The sequence below is a fragment of the Acinonyx jubatus genome, chromosome D2 (assembly GCF_027475565.1).
Source record: "Acinonyx jubatus isolate Ajub_Pintada_27869175 chromosome D2, VMU_Ajub_asm_v1.0, whole genome shotgun sequence".
Classification (NCBI taxonomy): Eukaryota; Metazoa; Chordata; class Mammalia; order Carnivora; family Felidae; genus Acinonyx; species Acinonyx jubatus.
Window position 1 is genome coordinate 60,372,517 of NC_069393.1, and position 24,040 is coordinate 60,396,556.

General features: G+C 49.3%; 1 protein-coding gene across 5 annotated transcripts in view; it reads right to left on the bottom strand.

Moving 5' to 3' along the window:
• Positions 1-24,040, bottom strand: part of SH3PXD2A (SH3 and PX domains 2A) — a 235,228-nt gene that overhangs the window by 128,586 nt on the left and 82,602 nt on the right. For 3 of the 5 annotated variants that reach the window (XM_027062986.2, XM_027062987.2, XM_027062985.2), the window contains exon 3: positions 16,635-16,710. In XM_027062986.2, the coding sequence (XP_026918787.1) occupies positions 16,635-16,710 (76 nt within the window). Of the gene's footprint in view, positions 1-16,634; positions 16,711-17,267; positions 18,212-24,040 lie in introns of those variants that run through there. The other 2 variants (XM_053207338.1, XM_027062992.2) reach the window with 2 other exon arrangements.

Genomic DNA, 24,040 nt, shown 5'->3' on the forward strand with positions numbered 1-24,040 from the left:
GTCGCTGGTGGGACACTCATAGCACAAGCTCAAGCCCGTGTTCTCACCAGTGTCGACAGCCACCACAGTCCAAATGGATCCTGGGGTTAAAACCAGGAGATCAGGTCACCATGTCCAGACCCCTTACTCTCTGGGGTCAAGGCTGAGCTCAGGGAGGGCCATGGCTTGCCCAACTTCACACAGTGAGTTAGCAGCCAGGCTGGGACTCGGCAGGGCAGCTGGTCCAGCAGCCTGGTTCTGGGGTGGATTGTGTAGCTCTTGCACCGACAGGTTATATTCCCCTGGGCCCCGTACTCAGCTGTCTTTCCTACTTCTAATTTCTACCCCAATCCTAACCCCACAACAAGAGCTGCCACCATTGACACCATTTCAGAGGAGCCTGTGGTAGTCAGCCTCCAAGGTGGCCCCTGGTGACGCATACCTCAGGGTCACTTACTTCACACGGTCCCCTCTCACACTGTATGGGGCTGATCTGTGAAGCAGCAGGACCCTGGGTGTCCTCCCCGTGGACAGGGTGACTTCCATGACTAGGTTGTAAAGGACATCGCAGCCCCCTTCTTGTCTTGCTCTGAGATCATTCATGTTGCAGGAAGCTGGCCACCATGTTGTAAGGACACTCAAGCATCTTATGGAGAGGTCCATATGGCAAGGACCTGAGGTCTCCTGCCGGCAGCCAGCACCAGTCTGCCGGTCATGTGAGTGAGCTGTCTTGCCCAGTGAGTCCCCAGTCACGCTTTGTGCTGACATCTGGACCGTCACTTCCCAAGAGATGTGGTATGAAAACTGTGCAGTTAAGCCATTCCTGAATTCCTGACCTACGGAAACTCTGAGATAAGAAATGTTGGCTATTGTTTTAAGCTGCTAAATTGGGGGCGGGAGGATGTAATTTGTTCCACAGCACGAGGTCACTGACCCAGGCCCAGCACTGCTCATGAGAGAGCCCCTGGGTTACCTGAATCAGACATATTTGGAGCATTCAGGCTGCTTTCCGAGAGGAGGGAGCTTTGTTTTCTTTTCCTCTTATGTTTATGGCACGCACATAGCAAAAGCCTACACCATCGTTGGTCTATGTAAGAGCTGGCTTTGCTAGCAAAGAACTTTGCCGGCACTAAGCAAAATGCGGGTGTCATGCTAAAAAGGGCATGGGGGATGAGGCTACGCAGAGAGGCTGGTGCTACTGTAGAGCAATGCATCAGAGCGAGCAGTTCTCTACCTGCCAAGAGGCACGAGCTCCAGGCATTTCTCCCAGGCAAACAAAATGCAGCGTGTCCAAGGCAGAAATAATGGATGAGGACAAGGAGGGACTGTACCTAACTCCTGCCAGACTGCCACACCAGCAGGTAAGAATAAAAACCCCACTTACATTTTAAAGCATCCTGGGCTTAGAAAGAACTGACACACAATCTTATTACATTACCCTTGTTGACTCAAGATAGGCAGTTCTGGTCCCATTCAGTCATTCACTTGACAACTTTGTTAAGCAGCTACTACTATGTACCAGGTAACTCTCTCTCTCTCTTTCTTTCTTTCTTTCTTTCTCTCTCTCTCTCTCTCTCTCTCTCTTTTCTTTCTTTTCTTCTTTCTTTCTTTCTTTCTTTCTTTCTTTTTCTTTCTTTTCTTTTCTTTATTTCCTTCCTTCCTTCCTTCCCTCCTTATTATCACCATTATTTTTTAATGTTTATTCATTTTTTGAGAGAGACAGAGTGTGAATGGGGGAGGGGCAGAGAGAGAGGGAGACACAGAATCCAAAGCAGGCTCCAGGCTCTGAGCTGTCAGCACAGAGCCCGACGCAGGGCTTGGACTCACAAACCACGAGATCATGACCTGAACTGAAGTCGGATGTTTAACCGACTGAGCCATTCAGGCGCCCCTACTTCTTTATTTAATAAAGATTTATATATGTTTACTATGTGTTAGGCACTGGTTTAAACCCTTTGAAAATATTAACTCACTTACTCCTTACAACAGTTCAACAAAGCAGATACCATTATCCCGCGATTTAACAAGGAGATTGAAGTATACAGGTTAAGTCACTTGCCCAAGGCCAAACAGCTAGAGGCGGCAATACAGGGATTGGCACTAGACTCCACCCTCTTAACCAAGATAAAATCAGGCGCGGTTCCTGTTCTTCAAAACTCCAGTTTTGAAAATCCCCATGACCACAGAGGAAGAAAGCCCAGAGATACGTTCTGAATTTCCCCAGGTCACACAGTACTGAGACTAAAAGCTAGGGTCCGATTCCAGGCAGCTTTACTTTGCTCCATCCACTACATGTATCTGCTCACAAAGCAGGTTTAGGAGAAGATGGGTGTGAGGGCAGTGAACAAGGAAGGCATTTCTAGAGCCCAGAAAGAGACAGGGTTTCTCTAGGACCCACTGGCAAGTCTGGAGTATCCCAAGAGACCCCAAAGCAAATGAACAAAGCTCACTCACTGTCCAGGCCGTCATGATTTGTGACTGTCCGCTGTCTGCCGGTATTCATGTCTCCAGATATTTTGGGGGCAGTGTTATTTATAGACCATGTTTCTATTTATATTTTCATTGAATTCCTGCTAACCCTAGCTAGATTCTCCCCACCCCCACCAAAACCTAGAGAGAGAAGGATAAAAACTCATTCTCACCAAGTAAGTCAGGGGTTCAAAGGTGAAGGTCAAAGTCTTGGCTGTGTGTGCAGTCTTTCAGCAGGAGCTCTTTGCAGGGAAGCATTCAAGACAAGGGGGCTTTCTGCGCTTTCCAAAGGAAACGGGGGGTGGGGGGAAGGGCACAAAGCTGGCCTTATACAGAGGAAGCCATATTCTGTCAATGCAGTGGGATGTGAGGTGGGCCTACGAGACCTCTGTTTCCCTAAATGTTTTCTCTTTTGTATGATGTTTCATCATTGGACATTTATCCCTTTGGTCTTAAAAGCTATTAGATTGTAAAATATTGGGACTATGAGAAAACCCAGACAGTATCAAGTCCAATCCTAGTATTTCCCAGATGCGGAAACTCAGGCTCAGAAAGATCTAGGACTTGTTCTTATGCCCCCATGAGAACATATCTAAATGAATACACTGCAGTCTACTACAATGCACAGGAGACCATCCTAATTTTGGAGGAAGAGCTGTCAGGAACAGCAAAGTAGGCTCAGAATTCCTCTCACACCAAGTTTTAGGAATGAGCAAGTAAAACCATGTGATGTTTCCTAAGGTTCTATTTGGTGCCCCAAATGAAAACTCTCTGGTTTAGGGCCACAGGGAGAAACAAAGGTAAAGTAGGATTTCTTTCTTCCTCAATTTTAGTTCCTTGTTGAACCGTGGTTTACTAAACTGTGATGACTGTTGCTGCATGGTTACTTTATGGGTATGTGTTTACAAAGCCTGCAATTATTCCCTTCTGGTAACTATGCCTGCAATTCCAGATTTGGCCACTAGGTGGCTGGCTAAACTTGGGTAGGTTAAGTGAAAAGTAGCCGAAAATAATCTAATCTAGGCAAGACCTTTACTGTAGGAATGTGACACTTTATTAAGTGCCCAAAAAAGGACAAAGCTGATCAATGTCTAATTGATAAAACCATACAAAACCTGAAATATAGTTTAAAGAAATGCAAACACTCTAGTATAGGTAGTATTCCCACATTTCATATAGCAAACCTCCAGGCAGTACATCTTTGGTCAAGCTCACTCTGCAGCAAGCACAGCCAGGACATTGAGAATAGTGAGTGGTCAAGAGCTTGGAAGTGGAAGGACCTGGGTTTGAATCCCAGCCCTGCATCTTACTAGTTGAGTGGCCATGGGCAAGTCATAAACCCCTTCCAGCCCATGACTCTTCATATGTAAAGCGAGTAGCTGTCATTAAATTAGGCAATATAAGCACAGAAACACTTTGCACGATATCTGGCACAAGTATGTACTTAAATGGTAGCTATAATGCTTAGGGAGGAATCTTTCCTTTATAACCAACTGTTTAATTTGCTAAACGTTCCAAGCGGCACACCATTTCTCAGGAAGCTGTTTGCAACTTTTCCCCTATAGCCAATTCCACAAAAAGTGATCTCTGGGCCACCTGCTAGTAAGAGAGAACAGCTTTGCTAGCCACATAGGCCTTACTAGCCATCTTCACCAATTACCAACTATTAAAGTTGCAAATTCATTTTTCAGATCAGAAAGAAGCAGCTGGGAGTACAAACCTTGCCAAGCAGAGAAGGCACCAAGTTAACAGTCACTCATTCATCTCAGTCCTCCTCCTTTGGCTCCCTTATTGTGGAGCTTAGGTTTGCAATAATTGTTTTATAGAGAAGAGCAAAACATTCTCCTTTCAAAAACCAGGGCCTGTTTGTCTGTTTGTTTTTGTCTTAACCCTTTTGCCAGAGACTTCTTCAGAGAGACCCAAGCACTTTTCCTGCTCCTAACCCTGCAGTATAACTGGACAGACAGACTTTAGACATACTTGTGCCATGCCATCTTCAAAACCACAAGGGATTCACAGGACAGTCTCGCCCACCCCCAATCCAGACAGACTTCTGAAATAAAAACCTTAGCATCTTCTTGGCCCCAAACTTCACCCTGTCTTGGAAGAGTGGGGACTTACAGAGTCCTGACTTAGAGCTGATGAGGGAGTGTGGCTGGGGCCAAGTGTCCTCCAGGTTAGACTGGTGGTGGGGGACAGAGGCTATGCAGTAACTTACGCCCCCATCCCACAGGGTGCCAGAAACGGGTGGGCAACTCAGGTCTGCATAGCTCTTACCAAGTTACCTGTGTGAAGCTTGGGTCAGAAATTAATTCACCGAAGGAGGTTCAGTGGTTTATATTACACGGATGGACTAAACATAGCCATACACCAGGGAAGTCCTGAGGACAGAGTCAGCCTATGGAAGGGCGTCACTGGACCTTAAAACAGTGCTTCTCAAACTTTCCTGTGCATGCCAGCACACAGCAGACTGTGATTTGGTGTGTCTGGGGTGGGGCTAAGACTCTGCATTTCTAACAAGCTCTCAGATGATGTTCGTGCTATTCGCCTGTGAACCAAATTCTGAGCGGCAGACGTTGAAACGCACAAGACTGCGTGCACAACCTCACTCCTGGAAAGGCTCCAAGAGACAGCTCAGCCTTTTTTGTCGAGCTCCATTCACCAAATCATCACCACGTATTAAGTGCTTACTGTGTGCTTAACAGGTAACATTTCATTCAATGCTCTCAATAGCCCCGGGGGAATCTCATAGATGAGGATTCTGAGGAGGTGCAGAGATGCTGAGTAAAGCTGGCCCAGGGCCAGGCAGCTCCTGGGAGGCTGAGCAGGGATCTGACTCAGGTTCATCTAGCTCTGAGGCCTCCAGTGCTGAAAGGTGACGCCTACCTGCCTCCACCGTGAAAAAAGCAGTTTCAAGTTCAGACAACCAGTGCCACGTAGAAAGCCCCGGTGTGAGTTGTGAATCTTGATCTGTCTGAGCCCAAGGCCAGGTTCAGGTCTGTCAGAACCACCATGCTGCTCTAGGGCTGGCTGAGCTGCGGAGTCACACGGCTTGGCTTCTTTTGGCAATGCAGCTTTGGAAATTTTCCCTGAGATGTGCCCCGATTCATTCTCGCTAAGGTGAAATCTGGCCCTTCTGCTCTGGCCCAGGGAGAAGCAGACGTGTCACCCCTCTCCCTCAGACCCTGCCCCTGACGGGTAGAGGAGACCTAGAGCTGCCAGACAAGCCCCACCCACCCCATGCACTTCCTTCTCTGCCTTGTGAAGGTGCGTTCAGGGGAACAGACTCCACCTTCAGGCCATGCCAGTCCCTCTGGCCCACTGTGGTCTGGAGGCCAGGTGGCCTGGGATCTGGGGGCCCCTCAGTGGACATCAGTCCTTGGAACAGTGCAGGTGAAGGAGAGGAGGTGTTTTCAGGGCCCAGAGCTACTGTACTGCTCGAAGCCAGGCAGCCTCTGGATGAATGGTGTGTCAGTTCATAAGCGCCTGGGGAGGCTCCAAGGGTCAGCTCAGTTCCTGCCAGGGAAGAGCTCTGGCTTGAGGCTCCATCCCTGGGCCGGGGTCCAGTTGGGGTGACCTTGGCGAACGGTGGAAGGGTCAGGCCAGGGACACTGTGGAGATCTGCCACCAGCGCCCCTCACCTCTGAAGGAGGGGCCTTGAGCTCCCTGTCAATGGGCCTCAGTGTTCTGCCTCCTCCACCACCACCCACTGACCCCCCTTGCACTCCCCACTGAATCCAAGACCCAGAAAACAGAGCGTCTAGTGCCCAGAGGCTCCTGGGAGGGAGGCTGGTGGCAGGCACTCCCCACCACAAAACATCCTTCACATGTGCCGAGGCTTCAGCTATCTCAGAATGGAGGGAGGACATCATCCCCTTTCACTCCCAGGGGCGAAGTCCAAGGCAGGGATGTGGGGAGGGTGCTGGGAAGCACCGGTTGGCCATCTTGGCCAGGGTTGCCCTCAGCAGAACCATGCGCATCATCATTATCTACTTCCCCCCTCACCCCCGGCCCTCAGCAAGGCCTCTCAGATGTTCCTCTAAAATAGGTCTCAGGCTGACTTCTCTCCACAGCATCGTCCAGCCTAGGCCCCTCAGCTTAAAACCTTTCAGACACTTCCCACCACACATGACAAATCCTCACCCCTTAGCGTGGCCCGTGACAACGGCACAGCCTGGGCCTGTGTGGCAGCCACACTGAAAAGTTCACGTGGCCTCATTGGTCAGGCTTCTCACGGCACCACCAGGGGCCCAGAACCTTCTTCCTTCTCCCGCCTCAGTTGCCCTCCTGTTCTCACCTCTGTCACACCTGGGCTCAGGGAACTGGCCCCTCAGTCATCCAGACGTGAGTATGTGTTTACTGACAGTGCCCCCCTCCCCCCCAGCCCAGGGCACAGCAGTCCTCTCTAAGCACAGAGTGAGGGCATCTGACCCTCATAAAAGAACACTTAGGCATCAACTAAGGAGATGATTTATTTTCACAGGGAAAGATCAGGAATGTCGCAGCCACCTGAAATCACTGGCATCTGGTGATTCTGCCAACACACAAGGCGATCCCCAGTTGTTCTGGTTTAACTTCCTCAATCCTGTGCCTCACTGACTGGCAAGAGAGGCACCCGAACCCAGCGTGTGGACTCCCGGGTCTGGGCACATTTTACTGCACGTAAAATTAAACGGACTGACAGGCCCGTGGAAAGACACACATTTCTGCTTAGATCAGAGGCCTCCTGAGGGAGGTGCCAGTCCATTCAGGGCTGAGGGTGTGGGTGGGTATTCAGCAGGTTGATTCCCTTCTGGAGTTCTCTGGACGAGGAAGACAAGTTATAATGAAGCGGCCTGACCCTTTCCTGGTCTCGAAGTGTGGGGATGACACAGGGGAACAGCTGAGGGACCTGATCCATGTGTACTTTTGAAAGCCATCTTCCAGTGGCGGCCTGCTCTGCAAAGCCCCTTATTCCCGGCGAGAGCTGGCAGCCCTAGAGCTGAGAGCCTGTGAAGCTGGTGGCCCTGCCGTGTCATCACGGTGAAGGGGCCAGGGCTGCTCAGGCCCCTCCCCGCCTTTCATCCCAGATCAGCCAGCTGGGTTGTCAGCTCCTCAGAAACCAGCTCCTTATGACCTCAAGTTACCATGGGCAAGAAGCAGCGAGAGGTGCCACCGGGGCTGAGATGCGATGCGTAGGGCTGAATCAGCACAGGGAGGGAGGGTAGGCGGTGGGGGTGGGGTGCAGAGCAGAGGCAACCCCACAGCTGTGTCCTGCTGCAAAGCCGTCTGGAGGAATGGCAGGTGCACAGCACCAGAACTTCTCCCTTTGAGCCACACAGCACTTGCTCTGCACTAACTGCTTGGAACATCATGCCACAGCATCGTTAACCCATTTGACAGATGAGGAAACTGACTCTGGAGGCCGTGGGTCAGGGTCGCACAGTTTATGTAAACTTATGGAGTTGTCTCTTTCCTGGGTAGCTCTGCCATGAGAGACACGCTTTGGAGCTTCTGGTTTCCACAGCTCCTGTCTGCCCAGCTCTCTGTGGTGACTCCGTTCCCCCACATCCCCACATGCCTCATTCGCTTCTTGCTAATCTTTAAACACACGCCTTCAGTTGCACTCGGGTCATTGACCTTGCTGTCCCCTTAGCCTGGCGCCCGAAGCCCTCATTGCCCCTGTCACCTCTGCAAAGAGGCCCTTTTGACCACTAACCTCAGATGTCCCAGATCACAAGACCTCATTATTTTTCTCCCTGGCACTCATCACTACTGGGAATTGCTCATTTATTTGTTTGCTTTCTGACTCCCCCACTGGAAGGTGAACTTCCTGAGAGCAGGGACTGGTCTACCTTGTTCTCAGCTGCATCACCAGTGCCTCCAGCTAGGCCTTGGAACACAGTAGGTGCTCAAGAAATACCTATGGCAGGAACAAACAATGCAGCTCTTTCTCGTAGCGTTCGGAACCAGCTGCCAACAGCAGGCCCCGAGAACCACCCACTCCAGATTACAGAGTGAGAGAATGACTTTGGGGGTGGGGGCAATAATTACAGCAAGAGAGGACCCAGCACTCCCAGAGGAGGTTAGAGGAAAGCCATGTTGAAAACAGTACACAGCGCCTCTTAGGCCTGTAATCTTGTCCATCTTCTTAAAACCCTGGCATTACCAGCAGACCCTATTTTTCCTACTCTATCACGTAGAAGGTTTGTCTCTTCCTGCCACTCAGGTCATCAGTGAGGCTCAGAAGCCTCTTGGGCACTCTCCCCCAGGGGCTGCCGTGTCTGCCAGTGTCTGTGACACGCTGCCTCCCTCCTGGCTTCCAAGGCCCTGTGGGGAGGGCTTTCTCAGGCTGGCACCTGGTGCGGACACACAGAAATGCCTACAGCCCAGGGAGAGAGCCAGCTCTCCCCCACGCCACAGCCACGGACCAGCTCTAGCCAAAGACATCCCTTCCCCCTGCTTCCTTCTCTGCTTGAACAAACACCGGATCTGCAGCGCAGGGCCCTGGGGGGCAGGGAGAGGAAGGCCCCAGAGACTGAGCCTGCAATTCACCCAGCACCCTCCTGCACTGTGGCTCCAAACTGCCTCTTCATTAAGGGGCCGGTATGTAAACTGGTGAACCAGTACAAAAGAGCGGAGCATGCCTGCTGTCTAAAAATACACCCCTCTAAGCTCAGAAGATAATAAGACTGGTGGCGCCTACTTTGATTATGGCTCACTTTTATTCCTAAGCTACCCAGCTTCTCCAGGATCCATCAACTCAGGAGCACTGATGGCTATAGGTGGGACTAACTCAACTATTAGGAGGAAGGGGCTTTCTAGAAGCTCAGAGGCCCAGTCCCAGCCAGCACAGAGACACAGATGGCTTGTGAGTGGGAGGAAACCTGCAGAGTGAGCTCACCTCTTTCTGCTCCACTGCATGGCTTCTGAAGCCCCTTGATCCCTGGTCACAGTTGTTTGCTTTTTACATCAGCAGCTACACTGTCTACTTCACTCTGTAATGACCATTTCCTCCCAGGGAGCCTCCTTGGACTGACAAACTCAGGATACACAGGAAATCTACTCCAAACCCAGGATGGGCAACAGGAGATGGATTTTCCACAACAGTCTTTTAAAACAAGGCAGAAAGTTCCATGTAAACAGTAGGCTGCCCTGAGAGGCTGCTGAGCCCACCATGCTTGGCCCAATGTCTAAAGATCATCATTTCTGTCCACCCCTCCAAAAAGCAGGAGACCCCAGAAAGCAACTAATACACTTGCGAGATCATCTCCCTGGCACTCCTGCATTTCTGCGTGTCTTAACAACAGGGCACTAACTGCCTTTTGTTCTGGATTACCTTTTCAAAGGTGTTTGTAAAGAAACAGATTAGAGGACAGAGGTAGTGTCTTGCTCTGGAGTAAACAGCAGGTTTGCATATAGCCTTGGGACACAGAGATAGGGCGTGTCTCCAAGGAAAACAGGGTAGGTTTGCTTACTGCCCGCTATAAGAGATGTGGGCTCCCTGAGACCTGGCTTCCTCTCCTATCATGTAGCCCACAGGCATTCGTCTGGGCACACAATTCACCCCCACAGGGCCTGGAGGCAATGGGATCTGACGCAAATGTGCCATAATAAAGCCTTTTGTCTGACTTGGGAGCCTCATATTTTCTACTGGCCTCCACGAAAGTAGGGAAAGCTAACTGTTTGGCTTGCAAATGTGATCAAATCTCAGATCTTTCACCATTCTTGAGCAGAGTTCTTCTGCTCCTCCTGGGGGTCAATGCTGCTGCCCCAATACCCATGCTCCAGGTCTGCTCTGTGTCCAACAACCTCAGAAGGAGCCCAAAGTTATCCCAGTATATGGAAACCATGGAAAGAAGAATTTATTTCCAAAGAAGGGGTGCTCTGCTTTGCAAAAGGATTGATCCATGACTCTTTTAAATAGAATAGTATTTAGGACAACTGAAAGATGATGTGATTTGTCCCACAGAACTAAATTTGCAGAGATTCTCAGGAATATGCCTTAATGTAAAACAAGACTCACCTCTGCTTTCCACTTGGAGGTAGGAATGCCAAGAAGTCAGGCCTGGGAGTGGAGCTTCTCAGGGACTATTGTCAACCATTGCCTCCTTCTGAAAGACCAGCCAGCATGCCTGCCCACTAGCACTCACCAACCCCTTACAATAAAAATCCTTTGCTCACGTCTTTAGCTTTGGGAACTGACTCCTGCCAATATCAATTTCCTCGCTTTGATAATGCACTGTATTTACATAAGACATTACCACTGGAGGAAGCTGGGCACTTGGTACACCCCTTGGTGGCTGTGTGATGGTAGAAGGTGACTTGACTTCTCCTTAAACTGGGAATAGAGTCACCTACCCTGCAGTGTGGTGGTGGAATTGGAGGGGAGGAATGTGGAGTGCCTAGTAGTTTTGCAACATCTTGTGAGTCTGTTTCAAAATACAAAGTTTTAAAAATGCTGTGACTTAGGAAAACCAAATAGGTAATCTTGGGAGACTCATAATTAAATGAAGACCGTGCTCTGAAAGCCTGGGGCTATCCTGTTTGTAATTGTATTAAGATAATAATAAACTAAGCTGTTTACGTGTGGGAAAAAAATCAATTACTCAGCTGCAGTGACCTCAGGACACTCAATAGAATGAGAGCACTTACAGGTCACCTGAGTCCCCATGAGGTTCAGGTCACTCTCTGCCCCACGTAGTGCACTCTTGAAGCATAAGATAGCGATGGAAGCTGGAGGGACCGCTGCGGTGCTGGGTCCTTGGGCAGAAACTCCCAGGTCCCTAGTCTGGAGGATATGGAACCAACAAAGTGGGTGGGGGAAAGTTTCCAGCTGAGGCTGGCTTGGGCAATTCCTCCCTGCCCAAAAAAGGTACAGGGCAGGGCAGGAAGGAGGACAGCACTACTACTTAATGGCTAAGTAGTGGGGGAAACTGAGTTGACTTCTTTCTAAAATGGGATAATGTCCCCATACCACACCATAAGGACTGGAGAAAAGGGTTGTAAGAGGGCCCAGCACAAGGCCAGACACACAGAAGGGGCTCAATAAAAGGTATCCATACATAAGGGAGAATGTCCAATATGTGATCAACCAATGAGTCTTAAATGTTTTATTTTTTTAAGTTTACTTATTTGGGGAGCCAGAGCACAAGCAGGGGACAGACAGAGAGAGGGAGAGAGAATTCCAAGCAGGTTCCCCACTGTCAGCACACAGTCCAATGTGGGGCTCAATCTCACGAAACGTGAGATCATGACCTGAGAGGAAATCAAGAGTTGGATGCTCAACCGACTGAGCCACCCAGGGGCCCCCAACCAATAAGTCTTAATAAAGCACACACTATGTGTCTGGCCCCATGATAGAAATGTGAGAGAACTAGATAGGGGCCTTGTCTCAAAGGGAGGCCACAAAGGTCAGTGAAAACAGCTAGGGGTATCTCCCTCTTTCTCACCTAATGTGGGGTTTGGAGGCCCAGGCATGACTGGAGGGATTCCTTCCCCTTCACCCCTTCACTCACTCCCAGGGCATCAGGCCCAGGCATAATTCTCTGCCTCTTCCTGCCTGAAAAACCACCTGGCTTTTTCCCAGAGATGCCTTGCTGGAGAACCACCTGTCCCACATGAAGGTCATAACTTCTCCATGCCCCTCCTGCGGGCTCTGCAGGCCTCACAAACACACAGATGGGCCAGGGCATAGTGGCTCTTCACTTCTAGGTCCAGAAAGCAGGTTCTAGAGCCAGTGGAACAAGTGGGTTGTGGACAGTTCCCCTACAAAGCCTTATCCAGCCTTGATCGCTATGCAAATGTGAGACCACTGGTCTGGCAATTGCACTGGCTGTCTGTCATCACCTTGTTGGCCCTGTTCCCAGCCACCCTCCCCTAACCCAACTCTAGCATGGTGCAGGACAGTCTCCTGGGATGGAGCCTCTGCCTCTGGCCACGGAAACCCCAGACGCGCGCCACTTTTCAAACCCACAGGCTGACCCTGAACGCAGGCCATATACTACTCAGACACACCACAAACTTGTGTCCTAGATCCTGAGATTTATGGCTCATGTGTGGGATTATTTATTTATTTTTTTTATTTTTATTTTTTGCTAGGATTTGACTGGCAGATGAGGGCTTGTTAACCATGGGAAGCCACAGATTCCCTCTCTTCTCTCAATTCCTTTGCTTTCTCTGTCACTTCCACCAGCCAGTCAAACTTCTACGAGCCCCTTGGGCCAGGCATGACAAAGCAAAGCAGCTAGCTAATGCTCCAGACACATCCCCCTGACCCCAGGCCCCAGAAATGCCCATCACATCTTGGCACCTGGGAAGCTAAAATCGAGACTGTTCTGGAGATAATGGGTGTTCTCTGCTTTCTCCCCCTGGGTGTTCCTTGCTCTGAAAAAGGGCTGGCAGAGCTGTTCCTGAGGCTGGCTGCTAAGCCTCCTGAGGGTTGGAAGAGTGAAGGCAGCTGGTGTGTGTGTGACTCAGGTTCTGCTGAGTCACGCTGTCAGGGCTGAGCCTGTGGGAGTCAGCAGGTGACCTTGGCTGCCTCCCCAAAGGCAGGACGTAGAAACAGAGACTTAACTGGTGTTAGATAATACAGTAGATGTTGGCCCCTGCCCACAACCCCCTTACTAGCACATGCTCTCATCCCTCACTGCTGTAGGTGTTCGCCGCTGGGGGCTCACAGCTGCCCCTTCTCCAAAGGCATGTCCCCTGCCCTCAGCCCTCAGGGGCTATTTGCCCACACTCCACGACCTCTGGGGGAGAGGAGGCCTCCAGAAAATGGATGACCTATGGGGAGTATAGAAGGTGTCTCCGACACTGGGATAACTCTGGTGCCATCCACCTTGGGCTTCTTCCCCTGCCCTGCCCTGCTTCTCTCACTGCCTTGGGATGTGCACCTGAGAGCAGTCCTCCAAGTCACCCGGGTAAGAATCCTCATCTCAGTCTCTACTTTTAAGGAACCTGACCTAAGACAGGAAACATTCCACATTGCACTTGTCTCTTCCCCTCTCCTCTTGGGTTTGGGGCAGGTTGGGAACCCTCGTGCCCACGCGGCTCTCCCTAGTTTGGTTCCGATTGCGTTGGCTTCTTTTTCCTTGCTGTCCAAGTGAGGGAGTGGAGCATGAAAGGGTTAGGTAGTTTCTCATGGGCAGGGGGGAGCGAGGCACGGGCCTGGGAGCCCCAGGATGGGATTCCGCACGGCCAGCAATGCCCACGCCAAAGTCCTGGAAAGTGAGTGAACAAGAGAGAAGCATCGGAGAGGAAACCCCACTGTAGGCAGAGGAGAAAAGCAGCAAAACAGGGGAAAGACAAGTTCCCTTGGATGGGATGGGGGCCAGTCAACCTCATTCCTCTCTACAATGTCCCCCACTGCACACAGGTCCCATCATGTGGGGGCCAGAAGGGATCCTCTGTTGGCCTTTCCCAGGAGATGGGGGTGGCCATGGGGGCAGCAGACTTTCTTTATTCACAGCTGCCATTTATTGAGCAGTTACTATGGGACAGGCTCTGTGCAAAGTGCTGCCCATGAATTCTTTTACCCTCACCACAATCCTTTTGAGAGGAAATTGAAGTTCAGAGAGAGCCCCAGTGCCATAGCAGTTGTGGGTTATCCTCCTGGGGTGGCTGATGGGGCCTGAGGTCAGAGATAAGGCTCTGGTGCTGGTTACACCTCCTGCTGTGTGGCCTGTGTGAGTCTGTTAGCCTCCCTTAGCCTCAGTTCCCTAGTCAGTAAAATGGGGATAATAACCTCACTGGGAGGAGCAAATGAGACTACACGTGTGAGTGTGCTGTGTGAAACACTAGGTGCATTTCAGGAATTGGCAATAATTGGGTCCTGCTAGAGGCTAGCCACGGTTCTGAGCCCCTGAAACGTATGAATTCATTCTATCCCGCCAACAGCCCCATGAAGTAGATGCTAGTATCCTCCCTATTCTCCAAATGACAAAGCTGAGGCATATACAGAAGTTAACACATTTGGCAACTGACAGAGCCAGACTCTGGAGGGGAAGGTCAGGCAGGCCGTGTGACCCCCCCCCCCCAGACGTTGGACTCTGGTAGCGGCAGGACAGAAGACTTGCACTTCCCCCACCCCTCCAAGCCACCGTCCTTGGAGGTCAACTCCAGGGCCCCCTCCTTTAGGAGTGCTTTGCCGCCTTCCTCAGCTCACAATGACACACTCCAGACACTCAGAACAGCACCGTGCTAGAGAGGGTCACTTCCTGCCTGCACTGGTTCCCTGATTAGGGAGTAGACTCTGCCTCTCTCATCTCTCTTAGTAGCTTGAAGTCTCCTTGGATGAAGGCAACACAGCCACATCTTCCCTTGACTCACCAGGCTATCCCAGCTCCTAGCCCCAGGTAACTTATCCCAGGGCCTGTCATAGGCTGAGCCCCTCACTGCAGACAAATGATGACGAGGTGATATTTCCCTGGAGAACTGGCCACCAGTGGGAGAAAAAGCCCATCCCTCTCGAGGGAATAAGCAGCTTTCATGCCCCAAGGCCAAGCCCACCTCTGATACGAGGGTGCCGCCCTGGCCTCATGTTGGCTCTGGGACACTTGTGTCCACAGCATCCCAGCTGGGCTCCCAAGTCCTTGGGGGGGCAGAGCATCAGGAGTGTACTGGAGCAGCATCTAAGGTCATACAAACCTAGGTGTTGAACATTCCAAATTCCCTCAGGACTCAGTGCAAAGCCAGGTAGAACATGGAAGTCCCCTCCGTTCACTCCTCGGCCAGTGACGGAGAAGCAGTCCTCTGCCTCCATGGAAGAAGCCTAGGGGTGAGATTCTCTATACCCCCACTGACTGGTTCCAATCTTGCCCAAACCGTGGGATGTGGAAGGGCAGTTCTTCCCCATAGCTAAAGTGATTGTCTGCAATTTTAGCACGAGACTCACAGGACTGCCAGCAATGCGTGTTCTTGCCTTCCGCTGCTTTAGCAGATGTAGGTGTACGAGGACCACCTTTCAGAGAGGACCAACTCACTGAGGGCGGTGCCCCTGCATGTGTTTTCAAGTCACCAAGTAGGTGCTGACCACAGGCTGACGGGGTGTCAGACAGTAATGAGACAGAGAGCCCGCTCCTTGCGAAAGTCCCACTGACTTTGCCATTGCCGGGCCCAACAGCAACGGGGGCGAGGCCCACTGTAACCCAGCCCTGCTCACTGGCCTGGGGAAAGGCAGAGGATCTGGGGTCAGGTTTAGGGCAAAGAGTCCAGACTGGAGAAGACTCAGCTCTGCCACATTTAACACTTAACATCTCTGAATCCTAACATCTTTATCCCTCAAGCAGAAATCAGAATATATACCTCAGTATGGACATTTGTATACAATAACAAAAAAAGCACTTTGTAAGCTATAAATTGTACACCAATTTAAGACATCATAGCAACAGTAGATTATGACACATCTGGGAAGTTTTCCTCTAAATTATACATAATCAATTACCTTGAACATGTTCCAAAATGGTGTAGTGGTTAATGGCCTTTATGGCCAGAAAGACCCATGTTCAAATCCTGGCTCTGCCAACTCACAGGTTGTATTATGTAACAACACAATACAACAGAGCCTCAGCTGGATAATGTGCCAGGAGGACCCAAGATCGGACATGGGGAGCGTACTTAGATTAAGGGTCTCTATGATTACAATGGGATTAGTAGAAAGAGTTCAGCCTGGAGTTCTTCATCCTCTCATAGAAGACTTGATCTGTCTGTGCTTTCTGGAAAGAGGAAGCCAAAGTCCCAGAGCCTAAGAAATTGCTTAGAAGTTGCATGGCCCGGACCCAATAGAGGTGGCCTGGGAACGGTGGGAGAGGTCCCTGTGGTGGCAGTGGCCTTCACAATCAGGGGCTTCCCATCTTCTGGGGAGTTATTAGTATGAGGATTCCTAGGCCCACCCTGCCTAGAATTTCTGGCTTAGTAGCCAGCCTTTTCTTCTTCTTCTTTTTTTAATGTTTATTTATTTATTTTGAGAGAGAGACAGAGAGACAGAGAGAGAGAGCAGGGGAGGGGTAGAGAGAGAAGGAGAGAGAGAATCCCAAGCCCTGACTCGGGGCTCAATCTCACAAACCATGAGATCATGACCTGAGCCCAAGAGTTGGATGCCACCGACTGAGCCTCCCAAGTGCCGTGTAGCCAGCCTTTTCTCAGCCTAAGAAATACTTCTCCCCAGGTTGCCTCCCATCCCAACAGTGGGGCCATCCAAAGCTTACCTGGAAGGAAGGGGATGATTCTCTGCTTGGGGTCCTTCTGGCCACCTTCAATGGGAAACTTATCCAAAAGCTGCATCTGAGAAGCCAGACAGACAGAGGTACAGGATTCAGAAGACTGGAAGAGCCCTCAGAGTCCCTTCCCCATTCCACTCCACTGCTCCAGGGCCCCACTGCCTTCACATGGATGAGTGACACCTCAATCTCCTATTTCACAGACGATTAATAAACCACATGGGGCATGAGAGAGAGGAGGCCAGAGCTCTCTATGCATCAAAGGGGTGTCTGAACAATCTCAAGGAGGCGTGGGGGCATAGAGAGAAGTATCTGAAGATGCCCCCTCTTGAGACCAGGGTAGAGACCAGCAGGCTTTCCAGGCCAGGCTACAGGTGGGGTTTCCAGAGCCTTCCTTGGGCTCAGCTTCTTTCATATGTTATCTGCTAGGTGAGCCCTTTAGCCACTGGCCATCTCAAACCATCCTGGGCCAGGACAGGGGAAGGCCCCACCTGATACTTCAGACAGACCACCCACCTTCCAGAACTGCTCTGCGGAAACAGACTCAGATGTTATTTTAATTATAAAACCAAACCCAGCCCGTTGCCCCCACGCTGTAAGACCCCCTCCTCCATTTCCTACCTTCCCACCCTGAGATTGCTGCTGTTTTTCCAGGGACAGACCCACCGGAAGAGTTTCCAGGGTTCTGGAGGAACAACTATTTTTTTCTTCTGCTATTCTGGGCTGAAATTCTGCATAAACTGGAAAAACACACAGGAGACAGGATGGACGAGGCCACAGCCCCTGTGTGTGTGGTTAATCTTCCTTCCAAGGCACAGGCTGAAGCAGAATGACCAGAGCAGGATCTAGCCCTGCTGCCCCAGCTGTGTGACCCTGGGCAAGGCATGGAAGCTTGTTCAGTAGGGCTTCAGGCCCCTCCTTGGTCAAATGAGGAAGATCAGTCACATGATATCCGAAGTCCATTCCTTCCTTCAGATATTTATTGAGTACCTACTTAGAGCACTGAACACCAAAAACATGGCCAGAAAGAAAAGCAACAAAGTCCCTGCTTTCAGGAAGTTTACATTCTAGTGGAGGGGGACAAACAGTAAACAAACAAATATGTATTGATAAATGTTATGAAGAACAATGAAGCAGGGTAAGGTGTTGGAGCACAACAGAAGTTGTTCCTTGGTATGGCGTGCTGAGAAAGGTCTTAGGAATCAGATGGCAATCTGGTAGAGATCGCAGGAGGTGGGGAAGCAAGCCACAAGGAAGGGAGAGAATATTCCAGCAGGGGGAACGGGAAGTGCAAAAAGAGCCTGAAAAGGCCAGTGTGGCTGCTGTGGAGTAGAGCGAGCAGGGGCTGAGGTACAGGCAATGAGATGTGAGAGGTGGGCCGTATCACGGGGAGGACAGCTTAACTTCACGGTGGTGAATGAGCCATAGGGTGGAAGCAGGATACCAGGCAGGAGCCTAATGATGGAGGCTTGGACCAAAGTGCCAGTATGAAGGTGGCGAAAGTAGTCCTGTGCTAGATTTCACACGTGTGCATGCACCTGCGCTCATTCCCATCCACCCCACCCCTCACCCTCACCCAGCGCTAACACATGATTTCAGGATGCTCTCTTGCACAATCATCATCCAACACACACAGGCACGCAGGCTATTTAGAGCCCACACGTGAAGGGCGGGTCATGGTCGGATTCGATTCAAAACAAGACAGAGACTGCACCATTATTAACTTTCACTTCCTGAGTACAGACTGAAATTTAACAAAAGCTGGCTCATGAGTTTTCAAACCTTAATGTTGTAAGTCTATCTCTCAAACATCTAATAAGTGCCTACTTCATGGAAATATACCCACCGGGACACAACACTATAAACCTGTACTTAGGATTTTTTTCCTTAATTGATACATTTTCAAACAAATTCAATACCCAGTAGAATTCCTATTTTCTCCTTTTCCCATTTTTCTCACCCATATTCTGTTCAGTACATTTTATTTCAGTATCACATAAAAATTCATGTTCACTGAAGGGAAAAACCAGAAATTACAGAAGCAGTGGGTGATCAAAAGGAGAATGAGAATCACTCATAATTCCTCCCCTGGAAAAAGTGACATTAATGTTTTAGGGTATATATCCTTTCCAGACATTCTTCCATGCATGTAAATAAAATAAGCTCCTCAATACTCTGACACTCTATAGTGAACATTTCTCCACGTCAATGAATACTTCCATATCAGCACCACCATAACTAACTGCAACCTAGAATTTCAGTCTTTGGATGCGCCATAGTTTATTTATCTACCCTCCTACTGTGAATATGTAGGTTGTTTCAGACTTTACCATAGGTAATCGTGCTAGAGGAAACCTCCTTGTCCATGAGCCTATGCACACTTCCTTACTACTATTTCTATTTTTTGTTTCATTTTGTTGGAATCTGTGCATATTTAGAGGTGCCTTAAATCTTTTCTGGAAGAAGACTGAGAATAAATTGATGGATAACTAATATGTAGAGGCCAGGCCTACGGTCTCTCCGAGCAATGGCTCTATAGAATTTCTGAGGAAGAGTACAGAGATGTCTGAGAAGGAAGGCAGGCCCAGCAACGCGCCCTGGTGTGGAGTGGTCTGCCCTCACTGAACCGCTCTTGTCCTGAAAGAAGGTGGCCCGTGCCCAACAAACTGTGGGATTAACCCAAGTTGGGGCTCAAAGAAGTTAGGCTCTAAAAACTTTAATGTCCTGTCAGCTCTGACATACACTTGTTCTCTGATTGCTAAGATTCTGAGACTTTCACTCACAGTGCACGGGGAATATGGGGCCAACGGGAGTGAGTAGGGGGCAGGCAGGGTTCATGCATTCATTCCTTTCCTCCAAAAACATTTGCTGTGCGCTTCCTAGATGCCAGGCCCTCTGTTAGATGCTAGAGATAAGTTAAATTATAGTCTTTACACTACGAAGCTCACAATCTAGGTGTAGAGCAGGGCATCACACCTTCAACATGCATATGATGTACTCACCAACCCGTGGAAAGGTAGTTTCTGATCCAATAGGTCCACGCAGGGGCCTGAGAACCTGCATTTCTACCAAGCTCCTAGGTAATGCTGGACCTGCTGGCCCGTGGACCGTACTCACTACACAGCTCTAGAGCTGTTCTGCCTATGTGACAGTCACTAGCCACGTGTGGCTGCTGAGCGCTTGAAATTCGGCCCATCCAAACTGAGATGTGTAGTAAATGTAGAATATACATCAGGTTTCAAAGACTTAGTGCAAAAGAAATGTGAAACATCTTATTAACAATTTCTGTGTTGATTGTATATTGAAATGATAATATTTTGGATATATCATGTTAAATAAAAATACTTTTAAAATAATTTCACCTGTTTTCTTTTATGTTTTTAAGTGGCTACTAGATAATTTAAAATCACACATGTGGTTCATATTATATTTTTACTGGAGAGGCTCTACTGGGGCAAGATGGTTCTCAAAGTGTAGTCTAAAGTCTGCAGATGCCAGAACCATCTTTGGGAGGGGGGGCATGGTGTTAGTTAAAAATGCAGTTTCCTGGGCCCCATTCGGAAGTTTGTGAGGTTTTGCTGTTGTGCTAGAAATAGACAAGCAATTTCTGGAGTGACAGAGAACAGTGAGGATGTATGAAAAGGATCCTGTAGGCTCTGAAGGGGGAGGTCAGGGAAGGCTTCCTGTAGGAGATGAAGCCAGCTTTGTCCTGGCAGAGTCACATTCCCTGGACCTTCCCTGCCAAAAAGCAGTGAATTGCCTCAGTGGGTTCACGTGTCTCCTGGAAGGCAGGGGTCATCTAACAGCCCCGCAGATTTGAATTTCCCCTCAAAAGGCCTGTTGGAGGATGCTTTGCAGCTGGCCTCTCTCCACCTCCTCCTTCTCTAACACATTTTCTTCTTTCCCCACTCTGGCTTAGTCTGGGCCCTCCAGAGGCCAAGACAAACCCATCTGCCCAGAGTACTGGGTCAATGGGTCCTCTCCAGAGCCATGAGTGCCCGGCAGGCCTGCACCGCTCCTCCCCAGCCCCCAGGAGCTGAGTCCAGCCACACCTGGCACCAAACCCCACCAGCAGAGCCCAGCCACAGAGCCTCAGCATCTGCCCTCCCTGTCATCCCCAAGGCCCAGCGGCCAGGCAAAAAGGAAACACCAGCTGAAGGTGACATTTTCTCTGACCACAGGTCACCTTTCAAAGAAAGCAGATCCCCTGGTTCAGACTCCAGAGCAAACCAAGCAAAGGCGGCCCAGCTGAGTTTACTTGGTATTGAGGGCTTGCAAAGCTGCGCGGTTCGTCATCTCCATGCAGGCGCAGTATGGCAGAGTGGCAGGCGATGGAATAAACATCTGGGCCATGTGTGATATACAGTCTGAATGTCACCCCCCCCCATGCCCACCCCCCCAGGAAGCCAGGCAAAGTGGGTCTGTAGCCTGGTCAGCACCCAGGTTTCAGGGCTGGCTTTGACAGATTAAAACACTCACTTGGAAGGCTGAGGGAGCTGCCTCCTGTGAAGAGGCCTGCCCAGGACTGAGTGTGTGGGCAGTGAGGCAGGAAGGCCCCGCCCAGCCTGGAGTTTGCTGCAGCCACCTTTTCAGGCAGGAAGTGGATTCCCCTGTCACTCCAGCAAGGGCTTGACTCAGCTGGAAGAAAAGCAGGGCCCACTGCCAGGGTCCTTCTTAGAGAGAGAGGTGTCTGGCTAATGCAGCTCTTTGCAGCCACATCAGAACTTCGCGGCGTGTGGAGGATGCTGGGCTGTTTATCTAAGGGGTGGATAGTGTGAGAGATACAGAGCAGCTCAAATCCAAGAGCTGGCCCAGCCAGGGAAGCTGACTCGGCAGCTCTTCTTGGGCAGGGTTGAGCAGCAATAAACACTGAGGAGAGAGAAGGGTGGGCCCGAGCCCAGCTGGGGCACACGGGTAACCCAAGAGGCCGACTCCTCACCCTTCCGCGAGGGTGGGGTTCCCGGCCACTCCCGCTCTGGGGCTCCAACCCTCAAGCCTTAATCCTGTCACCATTTCCAGTTCAGGAACAAAGGGGACATTACCACAAGAGGTGGTAGGTTTCTTAACCTCCCCTCAAAAAGAGGCAAGGCTACCCAGTATCACCGGGGACCATGAAGGATCAAGGGAAACCTTAGAACTGGTTTGTCCATTCTACTAACTGAGGGCTTACCAGTCCCTGGGTTAGATGCTGGGGACACAGCAGGAGGATCACAGAGACAGAGAGGGACAATAAATAGCAATACGTGTGGCTTTTCTTAAATTTCCCATCCTCTGTGGCCTGAAATGTACTTTCCCCTTCCCTTCCTTCACTGATGGCCTTATCAAGAGGCATCTGCTCTGGGAACCCTTCCTTGACCATCCCAGACGCAGGTCACCACCACCTTTCTTTGAATTCTAATATTATTCCTGGTTTGCATTCCCTATTAGAGTACTTCACACAGACTTTTGTGATTTTTTTGGTACAAGTTCACCACATTGCCCAAGAGGAAGCATACTTCCCCTTGAATGGTTTTGGTACCCTGTAGAAAATCAGTTCATCATAAGCATTTAGGTTTATTCCTGGACTCTCAATTCAATTCCTTTGATCTATACATCTATCCTTCTTGCCGTCCCATACCATCTCGATTACTATAGCTTTGCATTAAGTTGTTTTCTTTTTTGATTTTTTTTAATGTTTATTTTTTGAGAGAGAGACATCATGAATGGGGGAGGGGCACAGAGAGAGGGAGACACAGAATCTGAACTGAACTCCAGACTCTGAGCTGTCAGCACAGAGCCCGATGCGGGGCTCAAACTCACAAACCACGAGATCATGACCTGAGCCGAAGTTGATGCTTAACTGACTGAGCCACCCAGGCGCCCCCTCTTTTTTCTTTTTAAGTTTATTTATTTTGAGAGAGAGAAAGCATACACATGAGTGGGGGAGGAACAGAGAGAGAGAAAGAGACAGAATCCCAAGCAGGATCCGCACTGTCAAGGCAGAGCCTGATGCAGGGCTCAAACTCAAGAACTGTGAGATCATGACCTGAGCCGAAGTCAAGAGTCAGACACTTAACTGACTGAGCCACCCAGGTGCCCCAAGTTGTTTTCTTTTTAAAGGACTTCATTCTTCAGAACAGTTTTAGGTTTTTAGCAAAATCGAACAGAAAGTATATACAGTTCTCCTATATCCCTTGACCCCACACACTCCTGGTCTCCCTCACCATCAAAATCCCAGTCCAGAGTGGTCTATTTGTTACAACTAATGAAACTATATTGATACATTACTCTCACCCCAAGTCCATAATGTAAAGTAGGGTTGCTCTTGGTGTTGTACATCCAATGGGTTTGGACACATGTATAATGACATGTATCCATTATGATCTATCATATAGAATAGTCCCACTGCCCTAAAAATCGTCTGTGCTCTTCCTATTCACCCCCTTCCTCCTAACCTCTGGAAATCACTCATCTTTGCACTGTCTCCATAGTTCCACTTTTTCCAGAATGTCATATAGTTGGGATCATATAGTATGTAGTCTTTTCAGGTTGGCTTCTTCTACTTCTTTGACATGCATATAAGGTCCTTCCATGTCTTTTCATGCCTTGATAGTTTGTTTTGGTTTTTAGTACTGAATAATATTCTACTGTCTGATTACTACAATTTATTTATCTGTTCACCTACAGAAGGACACCTTCATTCCTTCCAAGTTTTCGTGATTATGAACAATGCTGCTATAAAAATCCCTGTGCACGTTTTTGTGTGGACCAAAGTTTTCAACTTATTTGGGTAAATACCAAAGAGGGTGATTGTTGAATTGTATAGTGAGAATATGTTTAATTTTGTAAAAAATTGCCAACTGTCTTCAAAGTGGCTGTACCATTTTGTATTTCCTCCAGCAATGAACAAAGGTTTCCATTGCTACACATCCTCACCAGCATTTGGTATTGTCAATGTTTTGGATTTTCACCATCCTAACAGGTATCTAGTAGTATCTCATTATTGTTTTAATTTGCAATTCCCTAATGACATATAATGTTGAGCACCTTTTCATATGCTTATTTGTCACCCAAATACCTTCTTTGCTGAGGTGCCTGTTCAGAACTTTGCCTATCCATTAATCAGGCACTTCATTCTTATTGTTGAGTTTTAAGAATTCTTTGTATATTTTGCATAACAGTCACGTCAAATTTTTGCAAATATCTTTTCCCAGTCTGTGGCTTGTCTTGTTATTCTCTTGCTATATTAAGTTTTGAAATCAGGAAATGTGAGTCCTCTCCTCCAACTTTCTTTTTCTTTTTCAGAAGTGTTTTGGCTATGCGTAGTCCCTTGAATTTCCATGTGAATTTTGGGATCAGCTTGTCAATTTCTGCAAAGAAGCCAACTGGGATGTGACAGGAATACATGGGCAGAA